The sequence below is a fragment of the Pteronotus mesoamericanus genome, unplaced genomic scaffold (assembly GCF_021234165.1).
Source record: "Pteronotus mesoamericanus isolate MK-2021 breed Mesoamerican mustached bat unplaced genomic scaffold, CSHL_Meso_final scaffold_54, whole genome shotgun sequence".
Classification (NCBI taxonomy): Eukaryota; Metazoa; Chordata; class Mammalia; order Chiroptera; family Mormoopidae; genus Pteronotus; species Pteronotus mesoamericanus.
Genome location: NW_026555321.1, coordinates 28,755,880 through 28,779,971, shown reverse-complemented (window position 1 = coordinate 28,779,971; position 24,092 = coordinate 28,755,880). Strand labels below are relative to the sequence as shown.

The 24,092-nt window shown below is 41.8% G+C and overlaps 1 protein-coding gene across 1 annotated transcript in view; it reads right to left on the bottom strand.

Moving 5' to 3' along the window:
* Nucleotides 1-24,092, bottom strand: part of CUNH3orf20 (chromosome unknown C3orf20 homolog) — a 75,720-nt gene that overhangs the window by 9,468 nt on the left and 42,160 nt on the right. Inside the window, exons 11-14 of the mRNA XM_054595195.1 lie at nucleotides 23,227-23,479; nucleotides 7,071-7,374; nucleotides 5,004-5,111; nucleotides 3,599-3,741 (exon numbers count right to left, since the gene is read on the bottom strand). Coding sequence (XP_054451170.1) covers nucleotides 3,599-3,741; nucleotides 5,004-5,111; nucleotides 7,071-7,374; nucleotides 23,227-23,479 — 808 coding nt within the window. The remainder of the gene's footprint in view (nucleotides 1-3,598; nucleotides 3,742-5,003; nucleotides 5,112-7,070; nucleotides 7,375-23,226; nucleotides 23,480-24,092) is intronic.

Below are 24,092 nucleotides of genomic sequence, written 5' to 3'. Positions count from 1 at the left end.
TCTTTGGCCTGGCCTGTCCCTACCTTTCTGCTCTGTTTGTCACAACCAGCCTACTTGCTAGGCAGGAGCCCACCACAATCTCAGCTGGAGCTCAAGGCCTCAATGGGGAGCCCCGTCTCCCTGGGTAGCCAAGCCATGGCCAGACCCAGTTCTTCCTTGCTCACAGCTTTCGCTTCTCCATAGACCGTGGGCCTAGGCTAAAGACTATCTCAGTGGCCGGCTCCTCTGAGGAAAGAGAAGGCCAAAATGCCTACAGCCCAGTGACTGGCCTGGCCTTCCCAGATCTGGCACCCAGCTCTGCCCACTCCCTGCATTTACTCTCCTGACCTGTCTCTTCTCCCCCCACCTCCCTACCCACTATGGCTGTACAAAGGCTAGCAGATTAAAACTCTAGGTGAGGGAGACAGAATTCCCACCAAGGGACAGGGAGCCTCACCCCCATGCCCACAGCTCTGAATGCAAAGCTGTCTGCCAACATCCTCCTTCAAACAGAAGACCCAGAAATGAAATGTTAGCACTCCAGGCGCTACAAACCTCCCTTGTATTATACACTGATACTTCTGCCTCCTAAGATTTTTTTCTCGCCATAATACTCTGTCACACTGGGACTTCCACATCGACTGACCATAAACTTTCCAAACCTAAAGGTGAAGGCTTGTTCTTCTTCCTCTCAAACCACCTCTTGGTGGCAGACTGTACTGCAAACCTCGATTCCATCATCTCTCCCCCTGTAGTGCACAGCTGAGCAGCGAGCCTCCCATGTACTCGTCGAAGTTGTATGTTTAGCAAACAAGTGGACAGGCCAAGCACAGAGGTCTGCCCCTCAGGCTGCCACTGCTCCCTGCCCGCTGGGAGTGGCTGAACAAATGGCTACCTGAGCCATGTTTACCTGTTTTGTCCATAGTACATCAAGAGCTTTAACCCAGTGACTCCCCAAATTCAGACAATCAGGCCAACACCATGTCTCACACTACTGATCTAGTTTCCCTGCTAGAAGAGGACCTGCGGTCAGTGGGTGGTTTTAAAACATGTCCACAAGTTTTTCAACAGTCCTCCCATCAAGAAGTGGGGTCTTGTTCCTCTCCCTTGAATATGGGCTGGCCTTAGGGACTCATGCACAGAGAAAGGTGATACTAAATGACTCACGAGGCAGAGTCATAAAAGGCAACACAGTTTCCACCTGGCTCTCTTGGGACTTCGCTCTTGGAACCCAGCCACCATGTTGTGAGGAAACCCAGGCCACGTGGAGAGGCCACATGTAAGCATTCTAGCTGATAGCCTGCATCGACTACTAGCCATATGAGAGAGCAAGCCTTTGGGAGGACTCCACTCCGGCCATCTTCTGACCACAACTACCAAGGAGACCCAAGCAAGAACCACCAAGCTAAGGCTAGTGGGTTCCCCAACCATCAGAGACAAAAATAACAAATAATTGTGTTGTTTGGCACCACTAAGTTTGGGGTGGTAGTTTCACAGATATAGATAACAGAAATGTTGTTATGGCAACATTTTTTTATAGACACTCCATTCCCTTTCTCACTAAACATTTTCAAATAAGCCATTCCAGAATTAGGAAGAGCCATACTGGTTTATAGTTTCACAAATATGCCCCTTTCCACTTTCAGTAACCTAAACCTCTGTGTTGTGTTTGTGTGTGTATGCACGTGCAGTTTTCTGATTCTTTCTCCACTATTCCTCAAAAATTGTTTCAAACTGTCATAAACATACCATTAAGTCCTTTCAGAGCCTTTGGCTATAACAATTTAGGAGCCCAGAACTCATTTTAGTTATAATAATAATATCATTAACAGCTGTAATTTGTAACCTCTCAGTAAATCTTAGTGATGTGTCAGCATTTCACATGTATTGACTTACCTAATCCTCACAACTTGAGACAGGTCAAAACTATGCTTACGTGTGCTGAGGCCCACTGAGGGTAAATGGTTCGCCAAGTTCACACAGCTACTGAAGGCGGCCGGACTCCCTCTCCTGCCCTCTTGCCTGTGGTAGGCATAGGCTGCCCTTTGTCATTATAGGTCATCCTCCTTTTGAGGACAGCAGAAGCCAAACAAGAGCTGTGTCTTTTTGTAACTAGTTTTTGGCAACCCCCACTCCCCATCCACCACATCCCCAAGTGGTGAACTGGGCTTCTGAATATCTCTGAAAATGCCTTCACTTGTCTTCAACCTCAGTTCATTTACATTTTGGGCCTTCCTAATGGGTTCTCCCTTGATCCCTTTGGCCTTTGGTGTATTTCTTACTTAAACCTGAGCAACCCCACTGCCTCTGTCTTCCCTTGTCTCTAGAATTGTCAATCAAGGGCCTCCATGCCCTCGTTCTTCTAGTCTCAGGCCTCGCTGACTTTTCTCTCTGCAGTACCTGTCAGCTTCTGCCCTCCCTCACGTCCATAACCCTCCTCCGACCCTGCCTTCTCCCCTAAGCACCCCGGGATGCTCGAGTCATGGTGTAACCGCTAGTTTCTCTGGAGTGGATTTCCCCCAAACCTCTTTCGGGTCAGCAGGCATTCTGAAAGCCCCAAGCTCAGCATGCAGGGGAGGACTCCTAGAACGCTGAGCAGCCTGGTGGGAGTAGGGGGTGCCCAGCGTAGCACGGTGGGGGTGCAATCATGGGCAAGCCCATGTCTGCGCCCAGGTTTAGAAAGCACTTCAGCAACCATACTTTCCTAAGTTCCTCACAAACAACTCTGTGAGATAGGCATTATTACCCTCATTTTAAAGCTGAGGAAAGTAGGATTAGAAAGGCAAATGGATTAGCCCACAGTCACGCAGCTAATGAAGAGCGGAGCAGGGGCTCCAGCCTTGTCTTGGGACCCCCAACCCAGTCAGTTTTCTGCGGCGCTGTCTGGCCCAGGCCTTCTAGAATCTGCTCCTTTCTCCTACTACTGCCTTCAGCAATGTCATGACCCCCAGGCTCCTCCCCTGGACCAGGTTCTATGCTGCCTGAGCTGAGATACCTATATTTGTTCATCTCACCCAAGCTGGGCCCAGGCAGTGCTCAGTAATGGGCATCAGCTGGTGGAAAAGCAAGCCCTCAGAGGCCGAGAGGCAGACTTAAGCCAAGCCACACCACCTCCTTTACAAGGACCTGAGGTCATTCCGTAAACAACACGACTATGTGGCCCTGCTGGTGAACAAAGTAGAAGCAGTACTTGGATCGGACATAAGATGGGATGGGGTGGGGGTGCGAAGGGAGAAAATGTGGCAGTGTCACTGCGGCCCCTGCCCCACACCTGTCTCCAATATTTGTCCTACAGAAACCAGCACGGGGCAAACGGTCCTGTGTCCCTTCTTCTCCAAGACGGCCGTCTTCCCAAGTTTGTGTCCTGAAGAAACCAACAGCATGGCTTGCTCACCCCCTCACAGTCTGCTCTCATTCCCACCCGGCCCGCCTGCAAAGTCCTCCCGCGCCAGCTTCTACTGTGGACTGCAGGTGGAGACCAGGTCCCCATCTCTGCCCCCACCCCACCCCACCCGTCTTTGGCTCACCAGTGCCCCTTCCATAGAGCCGACTTCTCCCTCTCCTCCATCCACCCTTGCCTGCCCCCATCCTTCCTCAGTCCAAGTTTTTCCTGTTTTACCTAAATTTGTAGTTCTCGGGCAGGAAGTAACCCATCTTGCAGTCCTGTTGAGCCTGAAAGATCTGTTTCAGCAGATTCTGCTTGCTGAAGCCATATCCATTCAAAACGCAGCCCCCGAAAAGGAGCTTCCCCCCAGCGAACATCTGCTGACAGACAGGAAGGAAGCAGAGGGGAGAGGCCCTCAGCACGCCAGCACTGAATCCCGGGACAGTGCCAAGGGCTCTCAGAGCTCGTGCCAGAGTCCAGGCCTTTCTTTGGTGGCTGAGGAAGGGGTGTTGCTCTCCCAAAGTCACCCAGTGATGTGTGGCTAAGCCTTTCCCCTGTCTAGGACCCCCCAGGTCAGAGTCCAGCCCCATCATCCCAGCCTTTGCCTATGGCCAGATGGACCAGCTCATACACCACTTCATACACAAGACCTCCCAGGACTCTGGGACCAGAAGGGTGTATTCCTGGTCCCAGGCAGCTCGTCTCAAACCCCCTCTATACATAGACTGGCTGGTCCCATGGGATTGGAGCCCCTTGAGGGCAGGGATATTGTTCTACAGGTCTCTGTGCTCCCACCCTCTACCTGTCAGTCTCCAACAAGTAGAGACCTGTCTAAAGATTTTTGTGCAAGAATATTCATTAGTGTTATTTGTCATGACAAGGAGAAAAAAAGGGGGGGGGGGAAATAATCTAAAAAGGTCCCCAAAAAGCAGCACAGGAGAAAAACTAAAATGACAGATTCTTACACAGTGGTAAAATCAGGTGTTACAAACTATTTTAGGATATGGGGAAGTGCTCACATCATTTTAATTTAAAAAGCAGGACCCCAAAGTCAGAGAAAGACTGCAAAGGCCAGATGCCAAAATATCAGCTTGGGCGTGGCCCGAGGCCTCCCAGAGAACCGACTGATCAGATGCGGGTACACACTTGTTGTGTAACAAATGAGGCAGTCTAGGTGATATGATGAAGTAATTGTATTCTAAATTGTATTTTCCAAAATTTCCACAATGAATATACAGGGCAGAGCAAAAGTATGTTTACAGTTGTGAGCACGAGAAACAGAGTTTATTTTTGTATTATTATTTATTAATTATTGCGTTATTTTTATGCACAACTGTATACCCACTTTTGCCCCACCCTATATATATTTTTACAATCCAATGTTTTTAGTAAAAAGTAAAAAGTTATTTAAAATAAACAAACAGAAGGAGAGAATTTGGCTTTCTGGTCAAGCGTCCCTTCAGTCTCTGGGGATAGGGGGCACATAGGGTCAGGCTGGAGACAGGGGGCCAGGCTGGGAGAGAATCCTGCAGGCCCTCCATCCTCCCCACCCCCACATGTGTGGCCCCACAAGAGTAGGGACTATGGGGACTGGGTGGCTGGTAGCTGGTGGTGAGTCCTCTGCTGGGCTCTGGCTCACCAAAACCATCCCCTGCGCCACAGCGTACTTCTTCACCAGCAGGGGCGGGTCCTTCTGCAGGGGGCTGTCCAGGTCATACCGCAGTAGGCGGTAAGGGTCATGCCGGCACTGCCAAGAGAATGAGGGCCCGTCAGCCCCGTGCCGAGACGACGCACTCAGATTCCCGCGTTCTCAGCCAGGCCAGGCTCCCACTGAGTCCTGTAGCCCCACACAACCCCCGCTTTCAACTCCTACACCAACGGGCCGTTAGGCCCCTGCATGCACACTTCGCATGGCTGTCCCAGAGAATGTCCCCAGGTCCACTTAGGGCCCTCTATTGGGGAAAGCTGTCACTGAGATGATTGCCCACCGTGTGACATCCACTAGCAGCCTGGCCCTCTGGAGTCTGTGGGACCTTCCTGTTCCCTCTGCCCAAGTGAAACTATGGAGATTTGGGGGCAGGAACCGTGTTCCTGGGTGTACCCATTTGCAGGACCCTTCTGCCCCTACCCCTCTGCTGGCTGCCCTTCTGGATACCTCCCAGTCATGAAATCCATTCAATTCCACTGAATTGAACCCAGAGCTCGAGGTAGGGCTTAGTCGTTCCAGAGTAAAGCTGATTTCTTCCTCCTCTTCGTTACTGGATGCAATAGATCCATTAGATACGGCTAATGTGATACTTCCTGGTTTTATCTACCTTTTATTTCAGGTGCCTTCAGTTGTCCTGCCTGAACTTTCAGTTTAAAATGTGACACCCAGAACCACACCTGGTGTTCTAGCTACCAGAGCAATAGAACATCAGGGAAAGTTTCAGCCTTAAGACACTGCCTGGTGGAACCAGAGTCAGCGTAAGAAACCAGCCTCCAGCCCTGCTGTCCATGTACCATGGCCTTCAGCCCCCTCAGGCCAAGCCCTGTCCCTGCTCATGCTGCTCATGGCTGGGCTGCACCACAACGCATCGCTGTGCTTATGGATAATTCTTAGTGAACAATTAATAGCCCTGAAATAAACTAAAGTCAACTCTAAGTTTAAAACATATGTGGCTTTGATGTATGAAACTAGAAAATGCCTTCTGAAGTCTGATCAGAAAGGTTCCAACGCCAAGCTCCTGGCACTGGCTGGAGCGCAGGTCTGGGTGCAGGTGGGCATGTCAGGGTCAGGACGGTGGCACTCCTGGGAGGACGGCTTGAGAGGGTGTCCCCAGGGTGTACACAAAACCTCAGAATTCGGGGATGCAGCCAAAGGAAGACAGGGAGAAGACACCAGATTCAAGAGGACACCAGAACAAAGAGGGTTTGCAGGAAGTCGCCAAGTGGACACAAAGCTCTTGTGCTCACATGGCATCTCCTCCAGTTGGTCTGGAGACAGGGCCACCCTTGAACTGTGCTAACACTGCAGGGATGGCTGCCACGCAAGGGTTTCCACGTGTCCCTGACTGACTGACCCCCGGTGAACTGGGATCTCAAATGGCCTTTCCCCTGTTCCTCTTGGCACAGGCACCTGCCAAGACCCTTTCATCCTGGGGCACCCTCCCAGACTCTTGAGAGGTGTCCCCCTGTGCCCCAGTTCCTGCCTGCCTCGAGCTGTCCTTTCATGGCCCTCATCGTGGCTTGCTGCGGGTACTGCCCCATCACGTCGGGAGCCTCTGCAAGGCTTTGTCAAAATCAGCAGTGGAGCGCAGAGCCCTGCACAGGACTGACACATAACAGGGCCACTGTCTACAAACTTTCCTTAGCCCTGAGGATCTAGTGGGGAGTGTGGCTCTGCTCTAAACACCCAGTACATAAGTCCAAACTGCAGTGAGTGCTCAGGAAAAGAACAACAGGGGTCTGAAAAGGCACCACCTTGATGTGATGACATCCATCCTGCGACAGGGGGATGAGTGGGAGAAAACAGTGCAGACAGTAGGAAGGGTAAGTGCAAAGGCCCCAAGGAGACAAGGAAGTGAAAGAGGGCCAAATGCTTAGGTGGAGAGGCAACCTCTCAGCCAGGCGCAGCCAGTCCTAGGCCTGGCCCCCAGGGGGTCTTCCCCCACCCACCACCCCACCTGCAGACACTGGGACCTCCATTGCTGTGCCCAGGACCCACCTGTATGCAAGGTGAGGCGCGGCCTTGCTGCTGGCGACTGTAGAGTGTGTTGAGCAGCCACTGGAGCTGTCCTGTGCTGGTGGGACTCTGGCCGGACACTATCCCGAACACCAGGACCTGGCTGGGGTCCCGAGGCGCTGACAGGAAGCGCTCTAGCTCCACGTCTGATACCAGGGGCGCCTTCACTATGCACTTGCAGCCAGCCCGGATGTCTTCCTTACAGATGAGCTTCCTCAACACCAAAGGGCAGTCAGACGGCGAGGCTGCCCACCTGGTGGGGCTGCAAACCTCGCGGGCCTTCCCTCTGCAAGAAGGAGCAAGTGGGCCGGTGCTCAGTGGGCCCCGCTTCCACGTGGACAAAGGCCCCGCTGCTGTGCCGCCTGGGATGCAGGCAGTCCTAACTTGGCTTCCACCACCAACACGCAGCACCGCCTTTGATGGGTGCCCAACCTCTCTGGGCATCTGTTTCCTCAGGTGCAAAATGCAATTAACAAGTGACTCATTCATTCATCCATCCAACAAAAGCTTTGTAGTCATCCTGAACAACTTTCTTTCTCCCACATCCCATATCCTATCCAATATGTCAGCAAGCCTGTTTGTTCCCCATTCAAGAAAGATGCAGAGTCCAATCACTTTTCCTGTCCCCCCACTTCTACTAACATGGTCCAAACCTCCACCATTTCTTCCTGGACGCCTCCAAGTGCCTCCTAATGGGTCTTTTGCTTTCTCCTTTGGACCCTTTTCAGAATATTCTCTGTCCAGCAGACTGAGGGTTCCTGTTAAAATCTTGAGTCACATCATGTCATCACTCTCTTTGAAATCCTCCAGTGGCTTTCCACCTTTCACAGAATAAAAGCCAAAGTCCCCACAATTCTCTTCAAGGCCGTACATGATCTGCCCCCGATCCCCATCCCCTTGACCTCTTCTATTCTTCTCCAACATTCTCATCTTTGCTTACTGAGCTCTGGCCATTTTGGCCTCTGCTTATCCTCCAGCCTCAGGGTCTTTGCTCTTGCTGCCCCTTCTGCCTGCTTGGCTGTTCCCGCAAATAGCCACACAACCCCTTTCCCTGCCTCCTTTATGTCTGTATGCAAATGGCACCTTCTCAGTAAGACTTTCTTTGACTGCCCTAGTCAGAATTGTATCCCTTCACCCCCAACACTCTTACCAATTCCCTGCCTCACTTTCTTCCTTAGCATTGCTCACTGTCTAATGTATTATATACTTTACTTATTAATTTTGATCATTGTATTTCTCTATCCTAATAGAACATAAAATTCTATGAGTTCATGAGTTGGGAATGTTTTGTTCAGTGGAATACGTAGTAGCTGTTGGCAAATAGTAAAGATTCAATACAGAGTCAATAAATATCCGAACAAGTACTTATGAGGCACCTACTAATATGCCAGACGTTGGGCAGGGTTGATGCAGGGTTGTGAGGGTTGTATGTAGATAGAAACAAGTACCATCAAATATAAAGTATTGCTATGATTTTGTTCTTATCTTTCCTACAGCCTTACCTTGTGGTTAGCACTTTATGGCATCCAAAACCCTTGGCATAGACACTGTCATGGTTGGTTTTGTAATAACCTGTGCAATAGGCTGGGCAGAAACTATTAGCACTGTTTACAAATCAGGAAACAGAAGGCTCCAACTGGGTTAAATTCATACAGTAATTAAATAGCAAGGGCCAGGATTAAAAATCAGGTCATCCTAAAACAAAAGCAATGCAAGTAATTTACTGCTCAGAATTTTTCAGGGGCTATTTAATACTAGGAATATTTGCTAAACAAACATAAAAATATCTCTTGTTCAAGAGCCTGAACATCTGGGAGGGAAAGGGTTAAATCTATTTTTAAAAATATTTTTTTTATTTATTTTTAAAGAGGGTGAAATGGAGGGAGAAAGAGAAGTAGAGAAACATCAATGTGTGAAAGAAACATTGATGGGTTGCCTCTTACACACCCCCAATCAGGGACCTGGCCTGCAACCCAGCCATGTGCCCTGACTGGGAATTGAACCAGTGACCTTTTGGTTCACAGGCCAGCACTCAAGCCACTGAGCCACACCAGCTGTGCAGAGTTAGATCTATTAATCACAGCTTACATACCAAGATAAACCCAAAATGAATCAAAGTTTTAAATGTGAAAAAATAAGAAGCCATAAAAGATTTTTTAGAAAATATAGGAGAATCATTTTATAATTTTGAAACAGACAAGGCCTTTCATAATTATGTTGCAAAAGTCCAGAAGTCATGATAGGAAAATACTGATAAATTCAACTACACAAAAGAAAAACAACAACAACAACAACAACAACAACAACAACAACAACAAAGAAAACAACCTTGAGTGGTAAAACCATCACAAGCAAAGATAAAAGTCAAAAGACAAACTAGAAAACATATATGAAACTCCTATCACAGACAAGTGGCTAGATAACCTACTACGTAAAAAACTACACATGAATTTGAAAAAGTTAATAACTCAATAAAATATAAACACACAATTTATAGAAAATTATATAGAAGTTATTTCTTTTATTATAAAAAGATAGGAGTGAAGTTGTCAAAAATGGCAGAGTAGAGAATTCCAAAAGTGTGTCCCTTCACTAAACCAACAATTAACCTGGCAAAAACTATCAGAATCAACTTTACAGTGCTCTGGAAACTAATTTAAAAACTTATAACAATCAAGGAAATGCTTAGTGAAGAAAGAAACTGCTAAATTTTGGTAAGAGAGTGTTGTGACCTTTTAACTTACCCACCTACCATCTCCAAGTCTCTAGCCTGGTGGCATCTAGCGGGGTGGCAGCCCATGTTCCTGGTGTGGCTTGCTGATACCAGAGAGGGTAATAGGGACGTTGTCCTCAAGGAATTGTGGTTGTGTTTTTTGGCATGTCTGGAGTTCCCGGAAGGATGGGCTAAGGGGCTTGCCTTTGTTTCCTCCATGCTGGGACTTTCTTAGAGATGGAGCAGCATCTTTGGCAGCATTTCTCAAAAGCATTTAAAGTTAAATATACCAGACACAGCCTCCTGGTGCAAGGGGTAACAGACAGAGCACACAGTAGATAGACCAGAAAGCCTGGGAAGAAAGAGACTGGGAAAAAAATACACTGGGTAATAGGTGTTTTGAAATGTCCCATGTACACCAGGAAATGTAAAGGGTCACAAGCATGTCTAGGGTTGGAACCATGTTTAGAGAAGGCCTGAGAATACCCTAAGCCTTCACTTCTGCCTGACCTCTGGGCTCTGTGCAAGTGGGAAATAAAGGCTACAGCAGAGATTAAACAATCTGGCTAAAAGCACTGAAAAAGGAGTCCAATATAGAAAAGTTAATCTGTAAAGATTGGGAAAGGTGTTTCTTTTGTTTGTTTGTTTTTTGTTTTTGTTTTTTATTTTTGGTTGGAGGTATTTAAGGAAGTCTGTCAAATTTCATTAGCTGACTAGTAAGATAAACAAATAGACTTTAGTGAGCACATAATAAATAATGCAGATTTTACAAAAGTAGTTTAGAAAAGTCACTAAACAAGCAAACAATTATAAACTATAAGCAGCAGCAACAAACCCTGGAGTGAGGGTAGAATTTGATTTCCAGAGATACTACATTATAATATTCAAAAGGTTCAGTTTTCAACAAATTTATAAGTCATACAAAGAAACAAAAAAGTATGGCTCATTCACAGCATAAAAGAAATGGGAAAATAAATCCCCCTGAGGAAACTCAGATATTGGACTTTCTAGACAAAGATATTTTGTCAACTATCTTAATTATGTTCAATGTGCTAAAGGAAACTAAGGACGAAGAACTAAAACAAACCAGCAGAACAATGTTCCACCAGATAGAGAATTCAATAGAGACTGAAATTATAAAAATAACCAACCAGAAATTCTAAAGTTGAAAAGTATCATAAATGAAGTGAAAAATTCAACATCAAATCTGAACAGGCAGAAAAAAAAGAATCAGCAAACTTGAAGATAGGACAATTAAAATTACTGAGTCTGAGAAGCAGAAATTAAAATGAAAAGAAAAAATTAACAGAGCCTAAGATACCTGTGGGACACCATCAGGAATACCAACATACACATAATAGGAATTATAGGACAAAAGAGAAAGTAGCAGAAAGAATACTTGAAGAAATAATTGCCCAAAACTTTCCGAACTTGAGATTTCTCCAAGAAGCTCAACGAGTTCCAAGCAGGATAAATTCAAAGAGATACACACCATGACACATTAAAAAGAAATCATGGAGGCCAGAAGACAGTGCAATAACATATTTAAAGTGCTGAAAGAAAAAAAAAAATCAGACAAGGCTTCTATATTGAGCAAATTTTGCCTTCAGAAATTAAAGGGAAATCAAGACATTCCCAGATAAACAAAAGCTGAAGGAGTCTGTCGTTAGCAGGCCTGCTCAACAAGAAATGCTAAAGAGAGTCCTTTAGATTAAAATGGAAGAATCCTGGGCAGTAACTTGAAACTATACACATATAGGTATATATAAGGAAATTTATAGGAATTGGTTCACATGCTTATAGAAGCCAAAAAGTCCCGCAGTCTACTGTCTGCAAGCTGGAAAATCAGGAAGTCCAGTGGTATAATTCAATCTCAATCAGAAGACCTGAGAACCAGGAGGCCAATGGGATAAGCCATAGCCTTAAGGCAAAAAAGGCCTAAGACCCGCGAGGCTGCTGAAGTCTAAAGGCCCAGGAACCAGGAGCTTAAATGGATTTCCCAGCTCAGGAAGAGAAAAAGGAGGTGTAGGGGCTGTAGAAGAGGGTAAATGGGGGATAATTGGTGACAGAAAGAGACTTGACTCTGGATGGTAAACACACACTACAATAAATATAGTGATGGTGTATTTAGAATTGTACACTTTAAACCTATATAATTTTATTAACCAATGTCACCCCAATAAATTCAATAAAAATTTAAAAAAGAGATCATGGTAATAAATTTACTATGTCTTATATTTTACATTTTCAAGCACTGAAATCCAAACTAATTTCTTTTTATTTAAACTAATTTCTGGTATGAATCCTACTTGATCATGGTGTGTGATCTTTTTAATGTATCTCTGGATGCGGTTTGCCAGTATTGTGCTGAGGATTTTAGCGTCTATGTTCATTAGCAATATTGGCCTGTATTTTTCTCTTTGTCATGTCTTTAACTGGTTTTGGGATTCAGATGACGTGGCCTTGTAAAAAGAGTTTGGGAGTTTTCCCTCTTCTTGGATTTTTGGAATAGTTTGAGAAGGACAGGGGTTAACGCTTCTTAAATGTTTTATAAATTTCTCCTGTGAAACTATCTGGTCCAGGGCTTTTGTGTCCCGGGAGTTTTTTGATTACTGCTTCAATTTCACCAGCTATAATTGGTCTCTTCAAGCTTTCTGCTTCTTCTTCATTCAGTGTTGGAAGATTATATGTTTCTAGAAACTTGTCCATTTCACCCAGATTTTCAAATTTCTTGGCATATAGTTGTTTGCAATAAATTCTTACAATCCTTTGTATTTCCGTGGTATCAGTTGCAATTTCTCCCTTTAATTTCTGATTTTATTTATTTGGGTCCTCTTTTTCTCTTGATGAGTCTGGTTAAAGGCTTGTTGATTTTTATATATCTTTTCAAAGAACCAGCTCCTGGATTTATTGATCCTTTGAATTGTTCTTTTAGTCCCTACATCATTTAATTCTGCTCTGGTCTTAATTATTTCCCTCCTTCTACTCACTCTGGGCTTTGCTTGTGGTTGTTCTTCCAGTTCTTGTAAATGTAGGGTTAGGTTGTTTATTTTAGGTAGGCCTGTATTGCTATGAACTTCCCTCGCAGGACTGCCTTCACTGTGTCCCATAGGTTTTGGACTGTTGTGTGTTCCTTTTCATTTGTTTCCAGAAACTTTTTGGTATCTTCTTTGATCTCATTATTAACCCATTCATTGTTTAATAGCATGCTATTCAGTCTCCATGAATTTGAGTGTTTTTGAGTTTTTTCCTTGAGGCTGGGTTTCTAGGGCCCTTGTAGTCCGAGAAAATGCTTGATATGAGTTCAATTTTCTCGAATTTATTGGTGCTTGTTTTGTGTCCGATCATGTGGCCTTTGAAAAATGTTCCATGTGCATTTGAAAAAGAATGAGTATTTTGCTTCTTTGAGATGAAAGGTTCTATATATGTTTCAGTTAAGTCCATTCGATCTAGTACATTGTTCAGTACCATAATATCCTTGTTGATATTTTGTTTGGAAGATCTACCATTGTTGAGAGTGGGGTGTTAAAATCACCTACTATAAGTGTGTTGCTGTCTATGGAATACTACACCGCAGAAAGAAAGAAGAAACTCCTACTCTTTGCAACAGCATGGATGGAACTGGAGAGTGTTAAGATAAGTGAAATAAGCCGAATGGTGAAAGACAAATACCATATGATCTCACCTGTAAGTGGAACCTAATCAACGAAACAAACAAATAAGCAAAATGGAACCAGAGACATGGAAATAAAGAACAAACTAATAATGACCAGAGGGGCAGGGGGAGGGGAGGAATGGGGGAGAGAAGGAGAAGGGTCAAGACAAGGAACGGGTAAAAAGGACCCATAGTCAAAGGGGGAGGATTGAATGTGGGAGGTGCTGGGTGGTAAGGCAGGGGAGAGTAATGGGGGGAAAATGGGGACAGCTGTAATTGAACAACAATAAAAAAATTTTTTTGAACTAATTTCTGAAGGTCTCTAAGTTAATTTATATCAAGTCAGTAACAGTTTTATGATTTAAAAAAATACTAATTAGTTGTTAGTGTTTAAAAAAGGTGAAAGGGAAGAAATTTGCCTTTCCTTTGATTTTTTTTTGTTTTTGTTTTATTCAGGCCCTTATTGAATTGGATGATGCCCTCCCATATTGGTAAGGATGAATCTCTTTATTCAGTCAATTGAATGAAATGCTAGTTTCTTCCAAAAACACCTTCACAGATGTACTCAGAAATAATGTTTTTTTCCTTAGTCCAGTTATCCCTTAGCACAAATTGAAACATAAAATTAATCATTACACCGTGATACACACACACACACACACACACACACACACACACACACACACAAACTCACACACAGAAGACAACAATGGAGGAATTGAGGCATACAAAATATATAACATTTATAGAAAAACAATAACAAAATGGCTGAAGTAAGTCCTTCCTTAATAGTATTTTCTTTTTAATGGAAATGGATTAAAATCTTCAACAGAAGTCACAGATTGACAGGATGAAAAAAGAAACCCCAGGATATAACTATATTCTCTCTACAGGAGACTCATTTTAGATTCAAAGACAAAACAAGGTTTCAAGTGCAAGGACAGAAATAAACTCCCAGAAAATAGTAACAAAAGTGAGCACTGGTGGTTAAACTAATATCAGACAAAACAGATTTTTAAATAATACATTATTTCAGGAGCTGGTGTGGATCAGTGGATTGAGCGCCAGTCTGCGAACCAAAGGGTCACCAGTTCAATTCCCAGTGTAGGGCACATGACTGGGTTGTAGGCCAGGTCCCCAGCAGGGGGTGTGTGAGATGCAACCACACATGGATAGTTCTCTCCCTCTCTTTCTCCCTCCCTTCTCCCTCTAAGTCTTTTTAAAAAGGCAGTAAAAAAATATTTCAAGAGACAAATAAGGCATTATACACTAAGAAGAGGGTTGCTCCCTCTAGAAATTAATAATTATTAATATAAATGCATATAAGAATAGAGCCTCTAAATATATGAAGCAAAATTGGCAGAATTGAAGGGAGAAATTGACAATTCTACAATGATAGTAGAATATTTCAATGCTCTGCTAATGAACAGGACAACTAGATGAAAGATAAGCAAGGAAACAGACAACTTGAAGAACACTATAAACCAACTACACAGAAAAGAAATATATATATAATTTAATCCAACTACAGCAGAATATACATCTTCTCAAGCGTACATGAAACATTCTCCAGGATAGACCATATAATCACTTATTGAAAAATCTCAAAAATTAAAAAGAAACCCTATAAAATATCTTCTTCAAAAATAATGGAATGAAATCATAAATAACAAGAAATTTTGGAAAATTCATACATATGTGGAATTTAGGTAACATGTTCTTAAACAGACAATGGATCAAAAAAGAAATCTCAAAGGAAACTAGAAAACACTTTGTTAGTAATGAAAACAAAACACAGCATACCAAAACTTAAGGGATACTTTGAGAGTAGTGCTCAGAGGGAGAAGTATAGTATGAAAAGAGAAGAAAGATCTCAAATCAATAAGATAACCTAATCTTACACTAGAAAAACAAGAACAAACTAAACCCAAAGGTGACAGAGAGAAGGAAATAATAATAATTTAAGTTGAGATAAAGAAAGAAGAGAACAGAAAACCAGTATAGAGAAACAGCTAAACAAATGTTGGTTGTCTAAAAAGATCAACAAAATTAACTAATCTTTAACTAGATTAAGAAGAAAAGAGAGGACTCAAATTACTAAAATCAAAAATGAAAGTGGGACATTACTACTAGCCTTACAGAACTAAAATGATTATGAGATGGTATAATAAACTGTACACTAATTAATTAGATAGCCTAAATAAAATGGACAAATTCCTAGAAATACACAAACTACTAAAACTGACTTAAGCTCAAGAAGAAATGTAAAATTGAAATAAGTTTCTAACAAGTAAAAATATTAAATCAGTAATATTTTTAAATGTGATTTTTTATTATTATTTATTTATAAATCATGTTAATTCTATGACAGTTGTATCAATTTTTCCCTCTTTACCCCCCTTCACCCATCCCACCTCCATTCCCCCTCCCACAGTCAATTCCCACTCTGTTGTCCATGTCCTCAGCTCATTCATACATGTTCTTTGTCTAGTCCCTTCCCCTTCTTTCCACCGTAGTCCTCTTTCCTCCTCCCCCTCGCTGGTCACTTTCAGTCTGCTCCATGTTTCTGTGCCTGTGGTTTATTTTGTTCATTAGTTTATTTAGTTTAATAGAGTCCATTTATAGGTGAGATCATATGGTAATTGTTTTTCATCAACTGGTTTATTTCGCTTAGCTTAATATTCTCCACTTCCATCCATGTTGTAGTAAAAAGTAGGAGTTCCATCTCTCTCTCTTTCTTTCTTTCTTAAATGCAGGTTGATTTTATTTTTTTTTAATGTCAAAGTTAATTTTAAAATATTTTTAAAAATTTAAAACCATTATAAAGTGTCAGCAATTAAACCAACATAACACCAGTACAGAAATAATCAAGTAGATCAATGAAATATAATGAGCATTCTAGAGACAAATATATATATCTCATTAATATATGTATGATTAAGTTGATATTTCAAATCAATGGGGAAATAAGGCTTATTCCACAAATAAGAGGCATGGACCACTATTACTTGAAATAAAACAAATATAGAGCCCTACTTCACAAATTATACAAGAAATATTCAGGTGAGTTAAAAATCAATATGTAGAATCTAAGGAGTTTTAGAAGAAAATAGAACTAATATTTTTCATGACCTGAAGTAAAATATTCAACCCCAGAAGCTATAAATATTGACAATATGACTATATTAAACATTTAACTATATAGTAATATACATATAAAAAAGTTAAAGGACAAGGAGTAGAATAGAAAAGTATTTGCAACACATCTATAACATGGTTAATAGGTTTTTTGTTTCTTGTTTTTTTGTTTTTTTTTTTAATAGGGAAAAAATTCTACAAACCTTTAATCAATAAATGAGTAAAGAATACCAAAAAGTCATTTAAAGCTTTTTTTAAAAAAAATAGAAATAGGCAAGAAATATACTAAAACAGGTTTAGTTTCAACAAATAGTAAAGGAACAATTAAAATAACATCATTGTCACAATCAGATTAATGAGTATTAAAAAATATTGGTAATATCAAGTATTGGCAACTCTAAAAGGAAATGGGTAGTCATAGAAACTTTTCTTCATCTTAAAGCAGTCCCTTTAGCATATTTTTGCAGTGCTGGTTTGGTGGAGGTGTATTCTTTTACCTTTCTTTTGTCTGGGAAACTCCTTATTTTGCCTTCCATTTTAATTGAGAGCCTTGCTGGATAGAGCAGTCTTGGTTGCAGGCCTTTGTTTTTCATTACTTGGAATATTTCTTGCCATTCCCTTCTGGCTTGCCGTGTTTCTGTTGAGATGTCAGCTGCTAGCCATACTGGGGCTCTGTTATATGTTACTACCTTTCTCTCCCTTGCTTCCTTTAGGATTCTCTGTTTGTCTTTGATATTTGCTATTTTAATGATGATGAGTCTTGGAGTGGGCCTCATTGGGTTCCTGATGAATGGGACCGCCTGTGTTTCATGGACTTGTGTGAAAGCCCCACAAAGAACTTTTTCTCTCCTCCAATTAGGGAAGGTTTTCATCATTACTTTTTCAAACAGGTTCTCTATCCCTTGCTCCTCTTCTTCTCCTCCTTTTGGTGTCCTAGGTATATGGATGTTATTACATTTCAGGTTGTCCTGCATTTCCCTCAATGCCTCTTCATTCTTTTTGAGTCTGTTTTCATTTTCTTGCTCCTTCTGGGAGCTTTTTTCTACCTTATCATCCAGCTCACTGCTTCATTCCTCAGCTTCATCAAGCTTGATTTTGATTCCTTCTACTGTGTTCTTCAATTCAGAAATTGTATTCTTCATTTCTTCTTGTCTCTTATTGGTAGTTTCTATGTCCTTTTTCATGCCGATATAGTTTGCAGCAAGTTCCTCATAGTTTCCCTGTACTTTTTTGTAATTCTCTCTGAGCTCACTGAGCTTATTGAGCTTCCTTAGAATCATTGTTTGGAACTCAATATCTGATAGTTTACTTGCCTCTATTTCATTTAGTTCTTTGTGGGGATTCCTCCTTTTCCTTCGAGTGGGGCATATTTCTTTGTCTTCCCATTATTTGTGAGACTCTTCTTTTTTGTTTCTGCTTCTTAAGTTGATCTGTCTTGATTTCCTGACTTTGTGGTGTGAACTTCTATGGTAGGAGATGGCTGTTTTCACTTTCTGGATCTGCCTCCGATGATGTCAGATGTTGACCCTGTCTGACCTTAGGCAGTCTGTTCGAGAATTCCAGGAATCTGCTGTCTGTTGTTGTCTCCTTCAGTTGTTAAATCTATTCACTCTGCACTCAGCAGGCTGCCTTAAACAGCTCAGGGTGGGGCAGAGTCCCTCCTCGGGGCAGGGTTATTGGGTCCTTTCATGCTGCTGCCATATGGGAGAGGAGTCTGCACTGGGATTCCACCTGCTACTGCTATTGGGTTCTTTCCCCAAAGCCTCTGTCCCCAGTCTCTCCTCAAGTGTCGCCAGACCTCTCTGCATCACCTTTAGCCAGGGATCTACTGTTTATGGCTGCTACTCTGCACTTAGCAAGCAGCTTAGACAGCACAGGGCAGAGTGGAATCCCACCTGGGGGCGGGGCTATGGGGTCCTTTGACGCAGGTGCCGCTCAGGGGGAGTGGTCTCTTCCTGAGAAAAATGGCTGCTGCAGCATGGGGGATGAGTCAGCACCAAGATCCCACCGGCTACTCTCTCAGTTCTCTCCCCAAAGCCTCCCTCCCCAGTCTCATCATGCGTCTCTAGCCCACTCTGCCCCTGCCTTTGCGGGAGACCAGGGTAAGAGGCTGCAAATAAAAATTTTACGTTGGCCCTATAGAAGGCTCTTTGCGTCTCCAGCCGCCTCTCTCTGGCAGAGAGCAACCTTGCCGCCTTTCACAGCTGGCTGTTTTCTGTGTACTTTTTGGGCTCTGGTGCTGTAGGCTAGAGATCCCTGCTTTTGGTTTAGATCCCGCTCTTCTCAGGGGGATCCAACTGGTTGATTCAATATCCTTCTGGTGCTGCTGCTCATGGGCGTCGTACCCGCCTTCTTAGGTCTGTACCGCACTCCTTACCAGTTAGATTGCGCTAAAGCTGATTCTTCTGTGTTTGAGGTTACAGAGCTCCTCTCTCACTATTGTTCAGTTGTTTGTTCCAGGTGATTTCTCCACAATTTAGTTGTAATTCTAGGTTGGGAGGAGGTCAGTGTGACTTCTACTCACTCCTCCACCATCTTGATTCTCCCGAAATCCAGTAATTTTTTAAAAAAGTCTTCCCAAAAAGAAAAGCCCAGGACCACATGGTTTCACTTGTGAATTCTACCAAACATTTGAAGAAATAATACCAATTTTCATCAAACTCATCTAAAAAATAATTATAATAAAGAAAAATACAAGTGAATATACCTACTATGAATATATTTGCAAAAATTCCCAATGAAAAATTGTAGCAATGGCTCTGCATGCCTCCTGAGTTCTCCCCATTTGGGCCAGGATCTCTGCTCACATAGGTGCAAATGCATACTAAAGGGAACATATTTTTAATTTGCACATTTATCTTACCTAATCCATTCAAAACTTACTGTGCCATCATTTTTCCCCATCTCAGTTAATAACACCATCATTATTCAATTATTTCAGCCAAAACCCCAAAAGTCATCCATGATACTTGTTTTCCCTTGTCCCACATTTATCAGTCGTTTCTGTTAGCTCTATTTCCAAAATTTATAACAAATGTGTCTAATTTTCTCCTTATTTCTGATACTACCTCTGACAGCACAATATCAGTGTCACCTGGATTACTAAAATAGTCTCTTAACTATTCTGATTCCACTCTTTCCACCATAAAAGCCTTTTTCTATGGAGCAGTAAAAAATGTTCTACTTCTAACAATGGCTGACTAGGGTGTTTTAGAACCCCTCCTGAGAACAGTAAGAAGAGCTCAACAAAATATGTTTTAAAAAACTGTTTAGATGCATCAGCGATTTAACAAGTAAATAAGAATTTGCAAGGTCAGCATTGGGAAAAAGTGATGAACCAAGAAAGGTGAGTGTGACATATAGGACAGCTTTACCCGTCAAGGCAAGTACTGGTTCTGTAAGTCAAACCTGGGGATGACGGGCTGAGAAGCTGAGCAGAGCTCCTGACATGTTCAAGGGTTGCAGGGGTGGAAATGGGAGTTCAGGGACCACCTAAGACATTGGTAAACAATCCTGGTAAACAATCCTGGCTTTGTAGTGAGGATCTGGAGAGCTATACCTCAAGAGTAAAAGTGGAACAGAAATAGATAAGCCTTCACAAAGATTGAAACACAGCTTCCCTCCCTATGTAGGTTAATTTTGCATGCATTATGCTAAGTGAAAAAAACTAGAATCAAAAGGCTATATAATGCATGATTCCACTTATATGGCATACAAGGAAACACAAAACTTATAGCTACAGAAAACAGGTCAATGTTAGGATTTAAGGGCAAGGGATGAATGAGACTGCAAAGGGGTCACGTGAGGGAATTTGTAGGTTGTTTATTATTTTTTTGGTGGGGGAAGGTGATAAAACTGTTCTGTATCTGGGCTATGGCAGTGGTTACACAACTCTATGCATGTGTCAAAAGTCATAGACTTTTATGACAAAGAGTAAGGTTTACTATAAGTAAATTAAAAATAAATTTAAATTGAGATAAAATTAATTGTCTTTCTATATACCAGCAACAAATAAAAAATTAGATTAAAAAATTGGTAACAGCACCAAAAACTACTAAATACCCTAGGACAAATCTAATAAAAGACATACAAGACCTCTATGCTGAAAGCTACAAAATACTATGGAGAGATTAGAGAAGAACTAAATAAATAAATAAAAAGATATACCATGTTCATGAATTAAAATACTCCAATATTATAAAAATATTAACAATATAATTGAAATACCAGGACATTTTTTTAAATTGGCAGAATGATTCTAAAATTATATGGAAATGTAAAGGGCCAAGAACAGCAAAACAATTTAGAACAACAAAGTCTGAGCATATCAATATTCTGCTGTATATCAATATTTATCATAAAACTATAATAAGACAATTGGGAACAAATTAGGGAGTCCAGAAAATGACCCTTGATTATACATATAGAGCCTCTTGATTATAGAGTTTTCACCACAGAACTGAGGGAAAATTATGTTTTCAGAAGGTGATGCTGTTCAGTTATATAAATATGGAAAAATTAAAACTTAGCTCCTACTTCACATCATACACTGAAGTCATTTCCAGCTGGAGAATAAATATAAACATTAAAACAAAAATAGCTACTAGAAAGCAACTTTGGAGAATGTCTTTATGCTGTTTGGATAGGGAAATTTCTTAAACAGGATAAAAAAGCTAATTATAAAGAAAAAGTGAAAATTGGACATTAAATTCAACTTGTTTATCAATATACACCATGACCAATATAAAGGTAGGAGAATCATTTGCACCATATATATACCCAACAAAAGTCTTATATCCACAGTATATAAAGAACTCCAAAATATAAATGAAGAAAAGATGAACGACCAGTAGAAAATTGAACAAGAGAACCAAACAGGCACTTTGCAAAAGAGAATATTCAAAATGGTCAATGAACAATTGAAAAGGTGCTCAACCTCTATAGTCACCAGGAAAATTCTAATGAAAAACCACTTATAGAATAGTTATAGTAAAAATGATTGACTATCAAGCTTGATGTGAATGTGGAGCAACAGGAACTCTCATACACTGCTGGTGGGAGTGGAACTTGAAACTACCATTTGGGAAAATAGTCTCTACTAGGAGCTGAACATATACATACTAAATGACAGCAATTTCACATCCAGGCATATATCAACCAGAAATAAGAACATATAGTAACACCAGCACAATCTGTCATTACTAAAACTATAAACAACTCAAAATTCCATCCACATTAAAATGCACAATTTGTAGTGTATTCACACAATAGATTATTATATAGCAATGAAAATTAGCAAACTACATGTAACAATATGGCTAAATCTCACAATTATAATGTTGAGCAAATGAAGCCAGACACCAATGGATCTATACTGAATATATCCATTTAAATCAAGTTAGAAATATATTAAAAGCTAAGTTATGGTGAAGTTATGGTTAGGAATCTAAGTTATGGTTAGAAATCTAAGTTATGGTTAGAAATCTTTCCTTTGGGGAGGAGCAGGGGGTTACTGATTGGGAGGGGACAAGATGGGACTTCTAAGGAGCTGGTAATGTTCTATTTTTTGACTTGGTGATAATAAGGGTATATTCACTTTATGGTATTCATTGAGCTATATACACTGAGGATTTGTTCATTTTTCTGTGTTTAAATATTACATATTTTTAAAGTTAAAAATAAAAAGATAAAAGATAGATCTTTTTAAAATGTTTTTAAAAAACCACCTCAGATGATGTCATGTTCTGCCTTCAAGTAATTGAATGACTTCCTATAACACAAACAAGGCTACTTGATCTGACTCTTGCCTACCTATTTGTCCTCAGCTTACATTATTCTCCCTTCTTTATCATGAGCCTCCCTACTGGTCTTTTACTTTCCCTCACACAAACCAAACTTGTTCTTGTTTCAGGGCTTTTGTACTCACTCTACAATTGCCTGATGTTCCTTCCCCATCTCTCTTTGTAGCTGCATATTTCTTATCCTTCAGTCTCCAGTTAAATATTATCTCCTCAGGACTGCCTTTCCTGACCTGTCTACCTAATGTAGCATATCCCACCTACTTCCTAGTCCCTCTCCATCTCAGGAGGTGGTCAACGTTTTCTATTAAGGACCACAGAGGAAATGTTCTAATCTTTGTAAGCCAGATGGACTGGGTCACAAGGACTCAAGATTTTTTGTCCTGGCATGGTAAGCAGCTAAAAATAATATGTAGATGAGTGGGTGTGGCCAAGTTCCAAGAAAACCCTACTTATGGATTTGACATTCAGATCTCCTATCATTTTACATGTTATGAGAAAGCCTTCTTTTGATTTCCTCCCAAGCATTTAAAAACAAAACACTCACCCATAAAAAAAGGCAAAAAACAGGGTCAGAATACCCTAAATTGCCAACCTCTGCTCTACCCATTACACCAATTTTTCTTCCTAGCCTTATCACTATCTAAAATAGTTTTCAGGCATTCACTTAAAATGGTTTCAGGCATTCATGCGTTTTTCTTCTATCTTTCCCCTGCTCAAGAATTCCAGCTCCAACAGGGAGGAGTCTCATCTATTTTCTTTACTATTGTGTGTCTTCTACCCAGTATGGCATCTGAAGCATAGAAGCTGGAGGAGAGGAAGGCCCAAGCCCACCTGGGTGTGACTGGGGTTTTGGCTTGGATCTTGATGGTCTTCTTGCGGGTGGGGCTCACAGGAGCAGACCCAGGTTCTTCCTTCAAAAACTCTCCAAATGAGGCCTCTTGTTGGATTGACTGACATCGTAATGCAAGGGTTTCTCCTGAGTAGAGATTTGGCTTGGTGCCCCGCTCAGGATTGAGCCAGGATTTCATTTTGTTTCGACTTATTTCTGCTTCCTCCCTTACTGGATATTCTATGGTGAGCAGGCCTGTTAACAGAAGACACTTCTGTTACTCTCCCTTGTGTCCTGGCCTTACCTCCCTGTTGCGAGGTCCTGTAAGTGGGCACACTTCATCTCCCTCTCCACTTCTTCACTCTTGTAGATTCTCCCACTAGCTGCCTGCCCTCTGTTGCCTGCCACAGGACTCTAACCCTAGTACAGTTAGTGGATCAGTAGATAACAGCTGAATGTAAGAATGAATCAACCTAATTTCCATTCATTCATCAACATCCAGCTTAGATCCCTCTTCTCCTAAGGGGCCTGTGTTTCCTTCAGCTTTGTGTTCTCCACAGCACTCAATGTAGAGACTGGGTACATAGTGCATCCATGCTGTTCCCTTTCCTGAGAATGCTATTCCCCATGTCTCCAGATTTAAGTCATTTCCATCTACTTTCTTTGTTATATCATATTTATTTGTATTCTTAGTTTACTTTCCTCATTAGACTGGAAAACTTCTGAGGCCAGGGACCTCTCATTCCTTCATTCACTTATCATCTATTGAATGCTGGGTGCTGGGCATACAGAGGCCACCCAAAACAGTGTTCTCTGCCTCTGAAAACTCCTAGTAACAGTAAAGGAGGGATGGACAAACAGAAATATT